The sequence below is a fragment of the Ischnura elegans genome, chromosome X (assembly GCF_921293095.1).
Source record: "Ischnura elegans chromosome X, ioIscEleg1.1, whole genome shotgun sequence".
In the NCBI taxonomy this organism is placed as follows: Eukaryota; Metazoa; Arthropoda; class Insecta; order Odonata; family Coenagrionidae; genus Ischnura; species Ischnura elegans.
Genome location: NC_060259.1, coordinates 64686521 through 64701235, shown reverse-complemented (window position 1 = coordinate 64701235; position 14715 = coordinate 64686521). Strand labels below are relative to the sequence as shown.

Genomic DNA, 14715 nt, shown 5'->3' with positions numbered 1-14715 from the left:
GAGCAAATGCTTATTAATGAATACGGATGACCCATATTTTGGCATATACTTGCTTTTAGCAACGAAATATTTATATATCGATTTTAATATAGCAATTAGTATCGAAACGAAGATATTAGCAAAAGCATTAACAGTGACGGAATGGCTGTTTTTCTCGGCTCATCAGTTTCCCGCAATCATTCACCTGAATTTCTTAATAACCACTTTTGCTTGCTCCCCTCTTCAAACATAGCTCCGATGTTGACATTTTCTTAGAAGCCCTCGGCAAAAAATAAAAAATATTTCGAAAAGTCGTTATTTTTCATTTTAAAACTTCGGTCAGAAGACGTACTTTATCGTCCCACCGTTACTTGTGCGAATAGTCTCATTATTTACCTCTAAGCATCCGAATTACTAATTTAAAACATGTCCCGCGACTGGTCATATCCGCCGCGACTTGACTCTGACCGTCAACCTAGGACTGTGATTATCCCTCGGAGTTTTAGAAAGGGTCGGAAGTAGGTTGTTTCGAGCTGGGATCGTACTAATTGCCACAAGTCCGGGTTGTCTACTCCTGTACCCCCCATGACAACGCACCCAGGGTTACTAGCAGTATAGAATTTTGCGGCTTATTTAGAAAAATTTATGAATTTTCCATGAATTAAGCATGTCGAAGATTATTCTAAGAACTTACCAGGTCGGCGGACTCCTGTCTATAGACTCCGAACATCCAAGCGTGATGGACTGGAATTTTCCCATATTTTAATAAATACTTATAAACGATCATAAAATTTAACACGGCTTTAAAACATTAAAACCTAGGTCGTATTAAATGTTATAGTTGTGGAAAATTACATGTATTTTCTTCAAATAAAATCATTCAGTATTAATTTATTAAAAAAGCGGGTGGAAATGAATCAAATATCGTTTAAATTTCGCTGTCTCTATAAAAAAAAAGACAATAAGGTTGTTGTATCAGCTTCGAGCCGCTACCCGAAGGAAATGCTTGAACTAACTATTCGTGAAAAATGAACGACATTTCAAAGAATCGTTGATTGCGGGGAAATTGTCTGGAAGTGCCAAAATCGACTTAACACGAAACAGGGAATGGAAGGAAGGGGCTTCGGATAAGAATGGAGAAGTTGGAGTTGGAAGAAGGCGGAAGTGTTCGAAAGAGCAGTAGAGGTGGAAGGTGGGTGGCGGAGTGTCACCGTAGGCGGGGAAGGTATCCAGAATGAGTTTCAAGAATAAGAACTTTTTTTTACGTATACTGGGAATAGCCACGGTGATATTTTTACTGAGTAAACCTCATTGCACAAATTGTGGAATGTCAGTCAACACGAGGAGGTTGGAAACTAAGATCAACAATGCAAGAAATGTTTTTTTTAAAGCATTACTACGACCTAGGTTATGACGTTTAAAGCAAAACATGCCCCCTCTTGCGTCCAGGATGAGAAATTGAAGATTATGTATAATATGTTGAAATGTTGAATGGTCTTATTATGCGAAAATTCCACCTAGAAAAAATCATTATCCTATCTCATCAGTCTAGACCATCTTTTCGGGTATAATCCACAAATTTCCACGTCTTGGTAGGTTAACTGGCTAAAGCACTCGACCGGAAATCGAAGGATTCGGGTTCGAGGCCCGGCCAAGGTGATTGATTTTTTTCTTTGTGGAATTTTCGCACGATATGGACCACCTTATGCGTAGAAAATCTAATGATATTTTACTGCGTACTGGATTTAAACATATCAAAGATCATTTTCAATTTCTCATCCTGGACCCATCAATGGCCATATCTCGCTTAAAACATCAAAACCCTGGTCGTAGTAATGTTTTTTATTTAAATCGTGGATTGATGAACTTAGTTTTTACCTTAAAGTGTTGACATTTCACGTCATTTCGCTTGAATATTTGAAATCCAAGGCAACCAAAAAGCGCTTAGCCTTCGGTGGATTTAATCGAAAAGTCTTGATAATCGAAGCCTCAATGGGAAAACATGTTTCATAGATGTTTATTTTCCAAATTTAATGAGCTTTTTGGTTTTCGTGTACTCTGCCATTTTGGAGGTGACCGGAGAGTATAATCTCGAAGGAACTGGCGAGTGCGTTAAAAATATCATCGAGTGGTGCAAATCGGCCATTTTATTTCATAACGAATGGAATCGAATCTTCTTTAAAAATACTTCTAATCTTAAAAAAAAGTCGAACAATCTTTTAAACGAACCAGTTTACTTGAAAATTTTCATATCACAGTTCAATTTAAAGTCCTTATGCGGAGTCAGTACGCAAACATCAGCTACAATTTGGGGGTTCACTAAGGTGGGAAGTGAAATTCCCGAATTGATTGTTTCCCAACATATCGTCGTAAAAAAAATGCATGAACGCCCAGAGACAGAGAAATTTTCGGCTTGGACGTCTCTGCTCCCAATGGGGGATACAATAGCAATTTAGAGAGAAACATGGAAAACGGTGAAAGGTAATAAAACCGATAGACGTGAAGGTTGAGTAATTTCAGACGTAAGAACATTTTAAGATCGATTTTTCTCGATGATCTTGCTTCCTTTCGGCCGTGTCGATTCTTTCGATATTGAAGGATTTTGATTCGTTGGTGAATCAAATCGAACGACTGATGTATACTTATCTGTAGAGTTTGCACAGTTTTAGTGCTTCCTTTCAGTATTACAAGGGAGTCAACGACGAAAGAAAGACATTCGGACGGAGTAGGCGGGCTTGCCGAGCGTAGGCGTTTTAGTCGAGTGACGAGATCGATGGTAAGTACTCGGTTGCTATGGTATTGTCTTACCTCACGTATAATACTGCTTCAAACCCGAAAGTGCGGGAACTTTTTTTGAGTCTAATTTATCCCCCACTTGACTGATCTTAATGCCGTTTTACACGGCACACGGAATTGCGCAATCTGACGTACGTGCGAAGGCGCAATCAAAATTGCGTCGTGTAAAGCGGTGAATTGCTAGAACACATGCGAGAATGCGTGGATGCGAGACGGCAAAATAGCCCGTTCTAATTTCGTTCATGCATTCGCGCAATTCCACGCCATTTTAGAAATTAATGCAGCTCTAACCTGCGCAATTCCGTGCCCCGTGTAAAACGGCCTTTAGGATAGAAATTCAAGGTAGCTTGCCTGACAAATGCGTTCATGAGTTTGGATAATGATCCACGAGTCTCGGTTTAATTGTAGGGGAATTCCTCGGACCCTCACAAATAGAAATCCTAGCTTTGCCTAGCGAGTTTCTCCTAGGGAAGAATCGCCCCTTCTTCACCCTGCATTTTTGCATCCATGCACCTATGGTCGGCCTCTGTGGCAGCGGGATAAAGTCCTTGCCTGCCACACAAGAGATCGCGAGTTCGAAACCCGCGTGAGCTAGTTGCCCCTATCCTTGGATACGGGTGTTCGGGTATGTTTAATTCTTAAGGTTAAGTCTCCAGTGTATGTTTTCGGTGCTACAGAAATAAATAAAAATGGCTTATTATCAAGCGAACTCTATCCTTGTCAAACTGTGGGTTGAAGTAACGAGTGGGGGTGGTTTAGATACGAATGGTGGAAGGCGGATCTTCAAGTCTACCTTTAAAAGTATTTTTATCCATTGTCCGCGCATTTAAGTAGACTTACGAAAGTCGCCACTCGCGTCGCAGACAGACAAAGTGATCCGAGTTTCTCCGGGACATAAGGTATAATTAGGGGTGTAAACCGAAATTCATATGCATATATAAGTGATCTGATTTACCAAATTCATAACTTTCAACTCTATTGTGCGCAATTACAAACATAATAATAAAAAAATATTGAAAAAAATGTGAATCGCATCGCTGTCATCACCGCGACGCAGACTTTTTTGAAAACCGATTACAATGCGACCGAAGAGGCAGCAGAAATCAACCGTCTATGGGCCTCCTCAATGATGTCCTTATGGGTTCAGAATTCGGATGTGTTGTGTCGCGATTTCGGGTCAGAGTAAACGACCCCATTGTTCTCGATGCGCCTGCGACCCTCGGCCGCTGTCGACCCCTGGAGTAAAACCGTCGACACTGCGGCAGTGACGTGTTGACGGTGGGCCACCGTCCTCTTCGCGCTTTGATCGCCGCATCGAAATGTCAAGCCGCGCCTCTGGCACGGCCCTTCGACCGCTCTTCTGGAGCGCGCCCTCCCGCCGCGGCTGCCTCGTCCGCGCTCCGCTCCGCGGCGCCAGTTACGCCGCCCGCATATTTATTTCTGCCCCGGAGTGAGAGAGAGAAGGGGGGAGGGGCTAGAGGGGGAGTCGGCGGAGGTTGAGCGGCGCCCATCGAATCTGTGTCAGTGAGCGTGTGTCCGCCGGCCGACGCGAACACAAGGCCGCGTCTCTCTCTCTCTCTCTGACAGTGGACCCTCCCCCCAATCTCCCTCTGTTATTCCCCAAGCAGTGCGCGAGGATGTGCGATCGCGTCTGCGTCGTCTCATGGCAGTCGGAGGCGTCGCGACGCCCGCCGTGGCGCGGGGACCCGTCGGCTCCGCGGGGCCGCAGCCACCGCCGCCAGGGCCTGCCCGCCTACTTCCGGAGCACGCTCTACGTCATGGGGTAAGCGAGACAGCGGGGGGCGCCACCACGCCCAATGAGGGGCGGTCCCGCGGTGCGGAGACCGCCGATGCCGCCGGAGAGTTTTTTCATGTGTTTCCCCGACGTGTATGTGTCCGTGGTGTCGCGGTTGCCAGGCGGCTTTGGCCTGTTCAGTGCGGTGGTGATGGCTGTTACTTCATTGCGTCCGAGAGGATGTGGATTATCGCACGCAAACAACGAAGTCGGAGGCTTTTCTCCTCTGGAGTGTTATCGTTGTTTACATCTGGGATCTTAAGGAACGTCTACCCTGCTAGCTACCACGGTACTCGGCAGGGGGCTTTACTAACGTGCACAACGTTGCATGTTACATATTTTTTTAATTCAGCCCCTACTATGTGTGTTTAATTTATCGGGAGCAGGAAATTGTTTAAATTGGATTTCTGCGTCATCCTTTAAATGAGTGCCATTATCACAGCGTATACGTCAGTATTTTGTTTATTTTGTGGGTATGATCTGCATCTGGGACGGAAGGAACGTCTAACCTGCTAGCTACCACGGTATATGGCAGGGGTGCCTTACCTGACGTGCGATACGTTGCATGTAAAATAATTTTAGATACAACCACAGCCATATGTGTATCGGGACCTGAAAATTTTAAAAATTGGATTTCTGCATCACATTTGGATCCAGTGCCACTTATTACAGCGCTTTCGTCTGCATTTAGTCCATATTTATGCGTACGGCATCGTTAGAGGCAGTTTTTCTTGCGAGGGCAATCGTGTGGGTTGCATCGTTAGTAACTCGAGCGAAAGGAAGTTGCTGTCTCTGGTGGATTACGTTGTGCTGGAAATGTAGGACGAGTGTGTCGGGGCTCCTTGCTAGCGGTGCGGCGCCTCTTTGCTTTGGGGCCTCTGCCTCTTCGGAGTCAAACGCACTCTGGCCTCTACACTATCGTTGTGCTACTTTCCGTCACAGCTTCGTCCTTATATTTTTCATCCGTGTGTGGCGTCTGCTCTTATTAATTTTCGGTTCCCCACCCCTCTCCCTCATCTCATGCTATTGCGGACTACCGTTTCGCTGAATTGGACTGAATGAGTGGGTAGGAGCCCCGAATGTCAGCTTCATTGAGAGAGCCAGGGCCTTATTATATAGCTAATATAGCTTAAAAAAATACCAGGTATACTTTAACTTAATATCATCCTCGTCCATATTATGAAGCTCTTCATACTACGCTAATGATAGCAAGTCATCAAAAGCTGAAGAAAAAAATTGTTTCCGCTGCCTAAAAGGCATCGCTGTGGTTCGTTTTTGATATGAGCGTCCGATGGTTTTCAGTTCATGAACATAATTTGTGTACCTTTGCTCTGGTATTTAAATCGTATTATGTAATCGGAGAATGTAAGATCTGCCTGTGGGATTGCCGAGTCGGGATGATTTACAGGTAGAGGAACTGATTTTTTTTTAGTATTGCTTGTTTTTTTAAGAATTGTAAGAGTCTTAGTGCTTATTCATGATAAATCAGGATACATATTCATAGTTCGGGATTGAAAATATTTTCTCGTAAAATTGTGTTTGTTTTACGGATCCTTGGTCATTAGCGAATGAAAATGAACGGCGATATTTTTGTGCGAAGTATTGACTGGCTTTGGGCTGGCTTTCCCACAAGAGAAAAGATAAGTGCCCCCAGTTCTCTTCGAGAGGCGATCGAGTGGTATATTAGAGGGAGAACGCTCTCATGGGTGTGAATAGTGATGGCAGTTCGAAATGTTCGCCTGAGAGTACTTTTCATTCTCGAAGTGAACCTTTCGACTTTCTCTTGTTGACCATTCTCGTACCGTCTGTAGGAGCCTTGAATTGTATCTATCCTACCACGTTCAGTAAGAATTTATCATTTTTTGAGGTTTCTGTGTAACTATTAGTTGAAGGGAGTCATGATATGTAGTATCTGCATGCTAACAATGAAATGGCGTTAAATTTTCCTCAGAATTAATTATTAATAAGCCTAACATCCTTGACCCTTCTATGGAATTTTCAAGGTATAGACGTATCTTTGAGGATTGTGCGAAATATCTTTAGTAAAAGCTACTACCTGGGGGTAACATAAATGTGTCGACACCGATTTGTGTTATTGATATTTAACTATACCGAAATATATTTTTGATTGTATTCAATTTAGTGGAACTATTCTCCGTTGGCCAATAGATGCAGCGAACTTAATTATGTGGCTGTTTGACCCTTGGGGAATGGTGACCTCGGACTGCAACGCGTGAGAGGGCGTAAATCTGTATCTGAGAATGTCCCTCGAACGCGTTTGCTCCGAAAGCTATGCTTACTTACGGTATCCTGATCACTAATTGGGATTATTACGACTATTTTGCGTGAAATCCTCCGTACAGTCACATTGAGATCGGTAAGAAAAATGTGCTGATTATTAGCGAAGTACTGCCACTGTGTGATGCGCTTTGATCCCCTGAAAGTACGATGTGCTAAGCTATTGGTTTAGTTTCGCGTTCCTCAAATAATAATTCTTGAAATTCATCTAAGAACTTCTTGTTTCTTTAGGCCTTTTTCACGCGACAGTTTAGTAAGGCTATGTTGTATCTGTATGCATACTATAAAATAGCATTGTTTTTTTCCACACAATTTATTTTAATAAACCTACCGGTTTTTACCCTTTTGTGGCTTTTCAACGTATTTTTACGCGCAATTTTTGTAAATAATCATTTACTCCTATAAATTTGAGCACTATTCTTTATCTACGAGACTTTCACAGTCATTTTGAATAGTATAAAAAATACCTATGTGGGCCACTTGAAAGTGGTTTCAAGGCCGCAGTAATGTTGAATCCTGATTTAAGTACCTCATGTGAAATGACCGTGATCGGCCTTTCTGATAAATAGAGATGTCGTGGTGAGGTGCAGTGAAAATTGCATCGGTTAAAGTGTCATTTTCATGTGACATTTTGGAAATGAATGCAGAATTGCATTGCTTTGAACATGAGAAATGATACGTTCTAATTTTCCTCGTCTCGCTGGACTTGAGAGTGAATGTGTCTGGGTTTACATTTAAATTGAGGGTCATCTTAATTTACGCGCCTGAGATCCATTCGTTAAATCATTACGAAAAGGTTGAACGCCCATTCAACTTATTTTTACAATCCATTTTTGTAAATAATCATTTACTCCGATTAATTTTAGAACTATACTTTATCCATTAGGCTTTTACCATCTTCTAAATAGTATTAGCAACAGCTGTATGGGTCTCTTGAGAGTGATATGTCGGCCGCAGTAACAACAAACCCTGGTTTAAATGTCTCATATGAAATGACGGTTATGAGCCTTTCCAATAAATAGAAATTAGTTTTCCGGTTCGCCATTATTTTCCCCCTAGCTCTCCCTGTCTTCGTTTTCAAGTATTTTGCCCCACATTTCTCGAGCAAGTTCCGCGTAATGAATCTCCTGAGTATACTATAAACCCGCAATTCCCCATGGCATGTGGCAAAGCTCGTTAATGCAGATATTAATCCCGTTTCTTGCGTTGTTGGGCCTGGGGCTGTTTAATCACGCAGTCCGCCTTGCTGCTCTTGTTACGCGGCGCAAAATCCATATGACTTGCATTGTGTATAATTCCTTAAAAAAATGTCTTGTTATTTCGTAGCTTTTATTCCACTGACAATCCAAGACGTCTGTAAAGCCTTCTAGGCATCATTTGGTGGAAATATTCCCAGTGCATGTAGTAAAGAGAGATGCAGGGGTTAGTACTCTCATTCTAATTTCGTGAAATTCTTTCAAAAAACATCGGGCATAGTTTTATCTCGTAGTGTCGCAGCCAAAGTATTGATTATCAGCTCAATAAAGGTACTGTATGCTGAACTAATGGTACTTTTTTATCTTTAACGGAAAGAGTAATATTGGTTACGATTTTGTTTTTTACTTCAGATAAGTTTCAGAAAATTATTTTACTATCACCTTCCTCTCCTTTTTGTGTAAATTGTAAATTTCTGCGAGGTGAAACAAGATGTAGAGCCGATTTACGATTCAAAAATTAAGAATGCAGTTCTCAAGTTATTCTACTGCTCATTGAAGGCTGGACTACGCAGTGAAACCACCAATCGGTTGTGAGGACACCTGAGGAAGTTATCCTCTCCGCAATGAAATGACGGCTGTGGTTCTGTTTGTGTGGCTTCCCATTTCCTGTCATAATCCTCGAAAGCATATGGCCGTCAAAAGATCTCTGGAATAAAGATTTATTTTTGTGTGGCAGAGAATGGCCGCGAAAAAGAGATTTAGGTTAATGTTTCCGCTCATTCCGGCCTCTTGTGTTCGAAATGGTGAACTCCTTTATGTTCACAGTTCTCCCATGTGACCATGCTAGTGAGGAGCTTGAGCAAACTTAGTCTGCGATTTTAATTGTGCTCCTTTTTTAAAACCCATCCATCCTGTATTAAAATGTAATTATGAGATGATAAAATTTTATGTTTATACGCCCTTCTCTGTCATTGATTTGTTGTTTATGAGACGTTGGCCATATTTCGCTGTGTGAATTAAAGTTTCAACCAGATCTCCCTATTCGATACTCCAACAATGGTCGTGACATCGGAACGGGTTTTTATGGTAGTTTGAGTGTTGGCTTTTTATCTTGGGGCCCAGGTTCAAATCCTGAAGGTGGCGGAGATTTTCAAACCCCTGCCGGTACGTTGCATGGAATTCTTTTGCGTGCTGTGAAGTAGACTGTTTAAGTACATAGCTCCATCCGTGATTCGGAACATTAATCCTTTGTCTCCTTGGTAGCTTTCGTGAAGATCAGGCCAATGCCGACACCAGGTTTTCCATCACTTTTACTTCCAAACCTTATCTTCAATACCGCTTCCTCGACTTCCAATGGCCTCCTCCATCTACCATAGCATGTTTAAAGTGAAGCGACCTTCAACTTGGGAGACGCGGATCTTAATCACTGTCTAGTACTTCACTCCGACCATTTGATGCGCCCTAGTCTCATCTTAGTTCCCTCACCCCTTCGTCCGTCTCTGAGTTGTCTCTTGTTCCCCCCACTCCGCCCCCTACTCTCCCTCGGCTGTAAAAATGCCCTCGCCAGTTTCCTCTAAGGACTCGAGTTAATATTTCATCAACAAATCTGAGTGTGAAGTGGCCATGGTGCTAGATGACGCGGCCGAGTGTTAAATGAGGGGAATGCCTTGTCACGGTTGATACCATGTCTCCACATGGCCACAGTATCAGTATTCCCACAATATTAATCAACATTCCGTAGTCATGGTATTGCAAGCCATGTTCTTAATAAGGATTAGGGATAACTCACGGCTGTAAATTTCTTTTCACATTTATTGATGCTGCATTCGATTTTTCTGGTAATATATCCGCATTTCCTATTATTCCTTCCGTGTGCATCGGTTTTATCTTCGTATTTATCGGCATCCCCCTTGTAGTATTTCACGCCGGTCCTACTTAATTCATCCGCGTCTTATATCTGATACGGCTCGCTCGATGGACAATGTTTGCCACTGACTTGGCTAAACTTAATTAATGCTCTGGGGTAAATTTCACGTTGAGTAGATAGATTTATTACGATCCGCTTTTCGATTTTTACTGCATCTTCTTACCTGAATCGGCAGCATAGAAGAATAGCAGTTGCATCACTGCTAAAATGCTGAGGAAAGCGTTATGAATCACATTAAATGTCGTTTGCTATTTCATTGCGTTGAAATTATGCGTCGTCTCCTATCAAAATATCCTTAATTCTCATGAGTTATAAATTTCTTTTGTGTCTGTGCCCTTTGTTGAACCATCTAACACACCTTCCATCCCGAGGTCTAGGACTCGAAGCCCGGCCAAAGTTCGATAGACAAAACACCTATTCCCATATGGACGGCTTGTTATGTGCACTTGTACTTTCGTCGGATGGTACGTTAAACCTTCACTCCTCTGGCACCTTTCGTGAAGAACTTACCAGTGTTACTTACCACATCTTCCATTACTACGTCATATGTCCTCCATTTGCCTACTCTCTTATCTTGTTTTATCATAAGTGGCCTCCCGTTCAACTAAATTATCCTGCGTTTTGAAATGTACGCTTTCGAGCTGTGGATCTGCTTGAAATTCAGGTGACGGAAAGACATATTATGTCACGCCATGTGTTCGTGGAAACCCTAGTGAATGCATTGAAATCGGTTAGATCCAATGAGGTAAGCATGTAGCACAAAGTTTTCCCGAAAACTGTTTTTGTAAACGGTAAGAAATACGATATGCTAAGGCCAGTTTTTATTGTATTAAGATTAGTTTCGACGTCTTGAGTGTCATCATTGGACCTTCAAGTGTATCACTTGGGAGAGCCAGATGCTGGCTCTGTGACGTCGAACCTAGTTTTGCCATATTGGAAAGATGACGTAAAGCTTCTTATTTTTCAAATTTGATCTGAATTTTCCACCACATCCCGGCTCCAAATAAAGAATTCAGCTATAACTACCCAAGCTACTCTATGCGCACCCAAACCCAAATTTTGACACATATGCGAGCATTTCTGTGTTCGTCCCTCACAGAGAGAATAATTTGTTTTTAATAATGAATAGAACTCATATCAGCAGGTTCTTCTCTGTCCTCCGCCTGACCTACATTACTTCTTCCAGTGGCAAACACAGTTCACGCCACTCTAATTAAGGTTAACTTTTTCCCCTCCAGAATCAAACTTTCCCTGCAGAGCAATTGTAAAATTTGATTCTGGGCTCAGTGGCTCCGGGCCATGATTTTTGCGGGCGGGAAACTCAACGTGACGTCGAGCGTGATGATCTCCGCAGCCAATCATCCGCGGGATAGTTCCCCCAGAGTTTCCCCTTCTGCTGCCAGTCGCTTTCGGCAAGCGCTTCGGAAGGTGAAATTGGACGTCGTGTTTTGTGTCCATCCACGTAGAGGATGAGTGTTTCTCTCATTTCTTTTCAGCTGTGAAGCTCTGTCTCGTTTTGCGGGAATGAAACGGGCTGGCGGCCAAACACGTCGAGCGAACCGTAAAAATGACTTGAATGCGTTTCATTTTTCCCACCGCTACCGTCATAACGGGGAGTGTGGCGCCTTAGTTGGTGAGTGACCATAGTGGGGGAGCTCTTCTTTTCACTCCTGGAGCCCCCGATGGTCTCGTTGCCTTCCTGTGCCCATCTCCGCTAAGTGATACACGTAATCCAAAGCTTGGATTTCTCATGAACTGCCGCGAGAAAAAAATCGCGTCCACCGGGAAGCGAGCCGCGATCCTCTGGCTTCCTGGGACTTAGTAGAGATATCTACGTCGCCAGCGTCCCGTTTTTCTCGAGATTTGCTATTATCGTTACTGAGGCTTGAATACATCTTCCGTTAACGGCGAACCAATTGTTGTTTTCCTAACTAATGCGGTGGATGACGTTTCCTCGAGCTTTCAGCCGCGTTGTGGCTATTACGGTCAGCGACGTTTCGACCGATAGTCTACCAACGTCATTCGTCCCGTAGACGGTGGCAGACTCCGCCTCTATAACTTCAATGCCCATTAGCACCTTCATTCGGTTGGAAACTTGAAGAATCGGTATCACCCTAGCTTTATCCTGAAGACAATGCAGGAGTCAGCATTTCATATGGTGGACAGCATTAGGATACTTCTGCAATGAATTCGTCTGGAATGCCTTCGATTTCTCAGCATCTCTTAATTGCAATCTCAATATGTGCTTTTTTATTTAAACTGCTGAAGTTCATTAAATTATTTCGCATTTAGTGTAGTTAGATGATCTCGCCCTTCATCTTTGGGCCACGGGAGTTGCTGTTAACATTATATTCCTGGAGATACCATGTCATGACGATGTATATCTTATGATGAGTAAATCCACGCTCTCCTACGTGTATTGTGCTCCTTCTCGTCCCCAATAGTTGCTTTTCGATCTCACAGAAGAATGGGTCGAATCCATATTTGGATAGAATGCAGGCCCCCAATCCAAATCGCTTTCTCATCTAATCCAAATAAGCCCTAAATTTTCATAATTTTTATTGACGTTCACTCATTATGCTATTGATACGTGCTAAAATACCGCTTCCTTTCTTATATTTCTTAGTATGTATGTATATGCAATCCAATTGATGCGAAATATTAAGCTTCCGTAGGATTTAGGTATTTCAGCACTAGAATATAGAACCCGCACGGATGCTAATCCAATTTCGAATCCATGGGCACGATAGGAGTCTAACGAATGATGGATCTCCTCTTGCAGGATTTTTCTTTTTGGGATCTCCGCATTGAACTGCATGTGCGGGTGGCTTCGTCGAGGGAAACCCCTGGCTAAACTGAGATTTTATAAACCTAAACACAGCTTAGCTTGGAGTAAATTCTCTTTGTCATGTTGCGAAGCGTGAAACTATTGTGTTGCCTTTCGTAAAAGAGGGCGTGGTCTGGGAGTGTTTTCCCTTGTAAGTCCCGGAAGTGCCCCAAGGGCGGATCCAATTTACTCGGTAGGCTGTTGTCATTTTGGACTATTTTTTCTTCCGGCATTAAACCGAAATTGAAATGGGACACTAAGCATTTTTTTATATTCAGAAGGATATAATACCTAAAAGCTTGGTAATTTTTATAGTTCTATGGAATGAGTAATTATTTTAAGCTTAAATAAATGAGCAAGTGTGACACGAAGGGTTGTGGAAACGCGAGCGAAGCTTAGCGCGTAAATGAGGGCTACTCTAGCTCTGGTGGTGCTCTGATGCTCAATGATGTATCATAAAACTCAAGAGCTAATCCCGATTCCGAGGGCAAATAAGAGAATCTTTGTTCGACCGCGGGCTACGGGATGGATATGCCTTCGTCCTTAGCGTCTTGTTCTTATTATTTTTGGATGGGTTCGTTTTAGGGGATTTTTTTTTCGTGATGTAAGAAACACGTTTTATTGATTTTACTTGTTTTTTTATTCTCATATTAGTTTTAAGAAAAGTCTTTAAGTTTCCTTAGCGTCTGTCACTTAGAAGAGCTGAGCGTTTTGAGAGCCCGGAACGTTGCTGGCCCGTTTTATAATTTTATGGCTCTCAGGATATGCTAATGATACTATCGACGACGTTGCTAATGACTGTGGCCACCTTTGAATATTTTATTATATCGATATTCTGAAACAATCCTAACTTATTATTTTCAGCAGAAGATAAGGTACAGGGAAATATATTTAATTTTAATTTTTTTAGTAAAAATTTATCCTTGAAAATTATTATTACTTTTCTCGACGATATCCAAAACACTGCTAAATCAGAGGAATTTAAAAATTATAATTTTATGTAGCTTAATTGTTAATGCCATTATTTTACAGTGAAGTTTTCTCGTCTGTATGTCGGTATTTGAATTAAATTACGTTCTCGCTCCAGTATCAGTTCTCAGAGGAGCTAGGGACACACTAGCCTCAATCTTGTAGTGTTGGCTTTCATTAGCCTGCCCATGGAATCCAGCTGAGTGCGTACTGTTACATTTAATCGCAAGCGCAGAAAGGAGGCCAAATGGTTGTTAAAATGGAGTTTTGGTTAATTAAAGTTTATGGCATTTTTCCTGTACTGAATTTCATAGTAATGTCATTTATAAAGTGTAAAGACACTCTTATAGCTTCTTCCTCGGATCCTGAGAAATGGTAGTTTCCTTCATCAAAGAAAACGAAAGGCATTGATTGCGATTCGTTACCCACCATTAGTGTATTCATAATATACAAATTATTTGGTTTTAGGAATTCCAGCTCAGACGAATGTTTATGGTCAATTTTAACCTCATTTGAAGAAGGCCAGATTGGCGCCCATGCGATGCCACGATCCACGCGACGTCACAGGGACCTAGATGCTATACGAGTAGATAGGAGTTCTACATCGTCTGAGATTACCTATGCATGCATGAGGCACAGAGCTCAGGGAAACATCTCTTAATAATCACCAATAAAATTGCCTTAGGTCGGAAAGTTTCCTGTGTATGGTAGGGTATTAATAATCCTTATTTAAGCCAAGCGCTACCTGCTAGCAGGGTACTCTACCCTACCGCCATGCTCGGCAGCAAGCAGCCTGCATCGAAGCGGCGTTCATAGCCTCGCACCCAGATGTCCTCACACAGCAGCAGGCAGACGTCACACGGGCTTTTACCAGCATTCATACTTAGACGTCGCGTTTTCGCGCGCTTGAAATTTTTAAATTTTCAAT

General features: G+C 42.4%; 1 protein-coding gene across 6 annotated transcripts in view; it reads left to right on the top strand.

The window, feature by feature from the left end:
* Positions 1-14715, top strand: part of LOC124171921 (IQ motif and SEC7 domain-containing protein 2) — a 251094-nt gene that overhangs the window by 101170 nt on the left and 135209 nt on the right. Inside the window, exon 1 of one of the 6 annotated variants that reach the window (XM_046551341.1) lies at positions 4298-4558. The exons of the other annotated variants lie outside the window; for them this stretch is intronic. Coding sequence (XP_046407297.1) covers positions 4413-4558 — 146 coding nt within the window. The 5' untranslated portion in view covers positions 4298-4412. Of the gene's footprint in view, positions 1-4297; positions 4559-14715 lie in introns of those variants that run through there. 6 annotated transcript variants of the gene reach the window in all.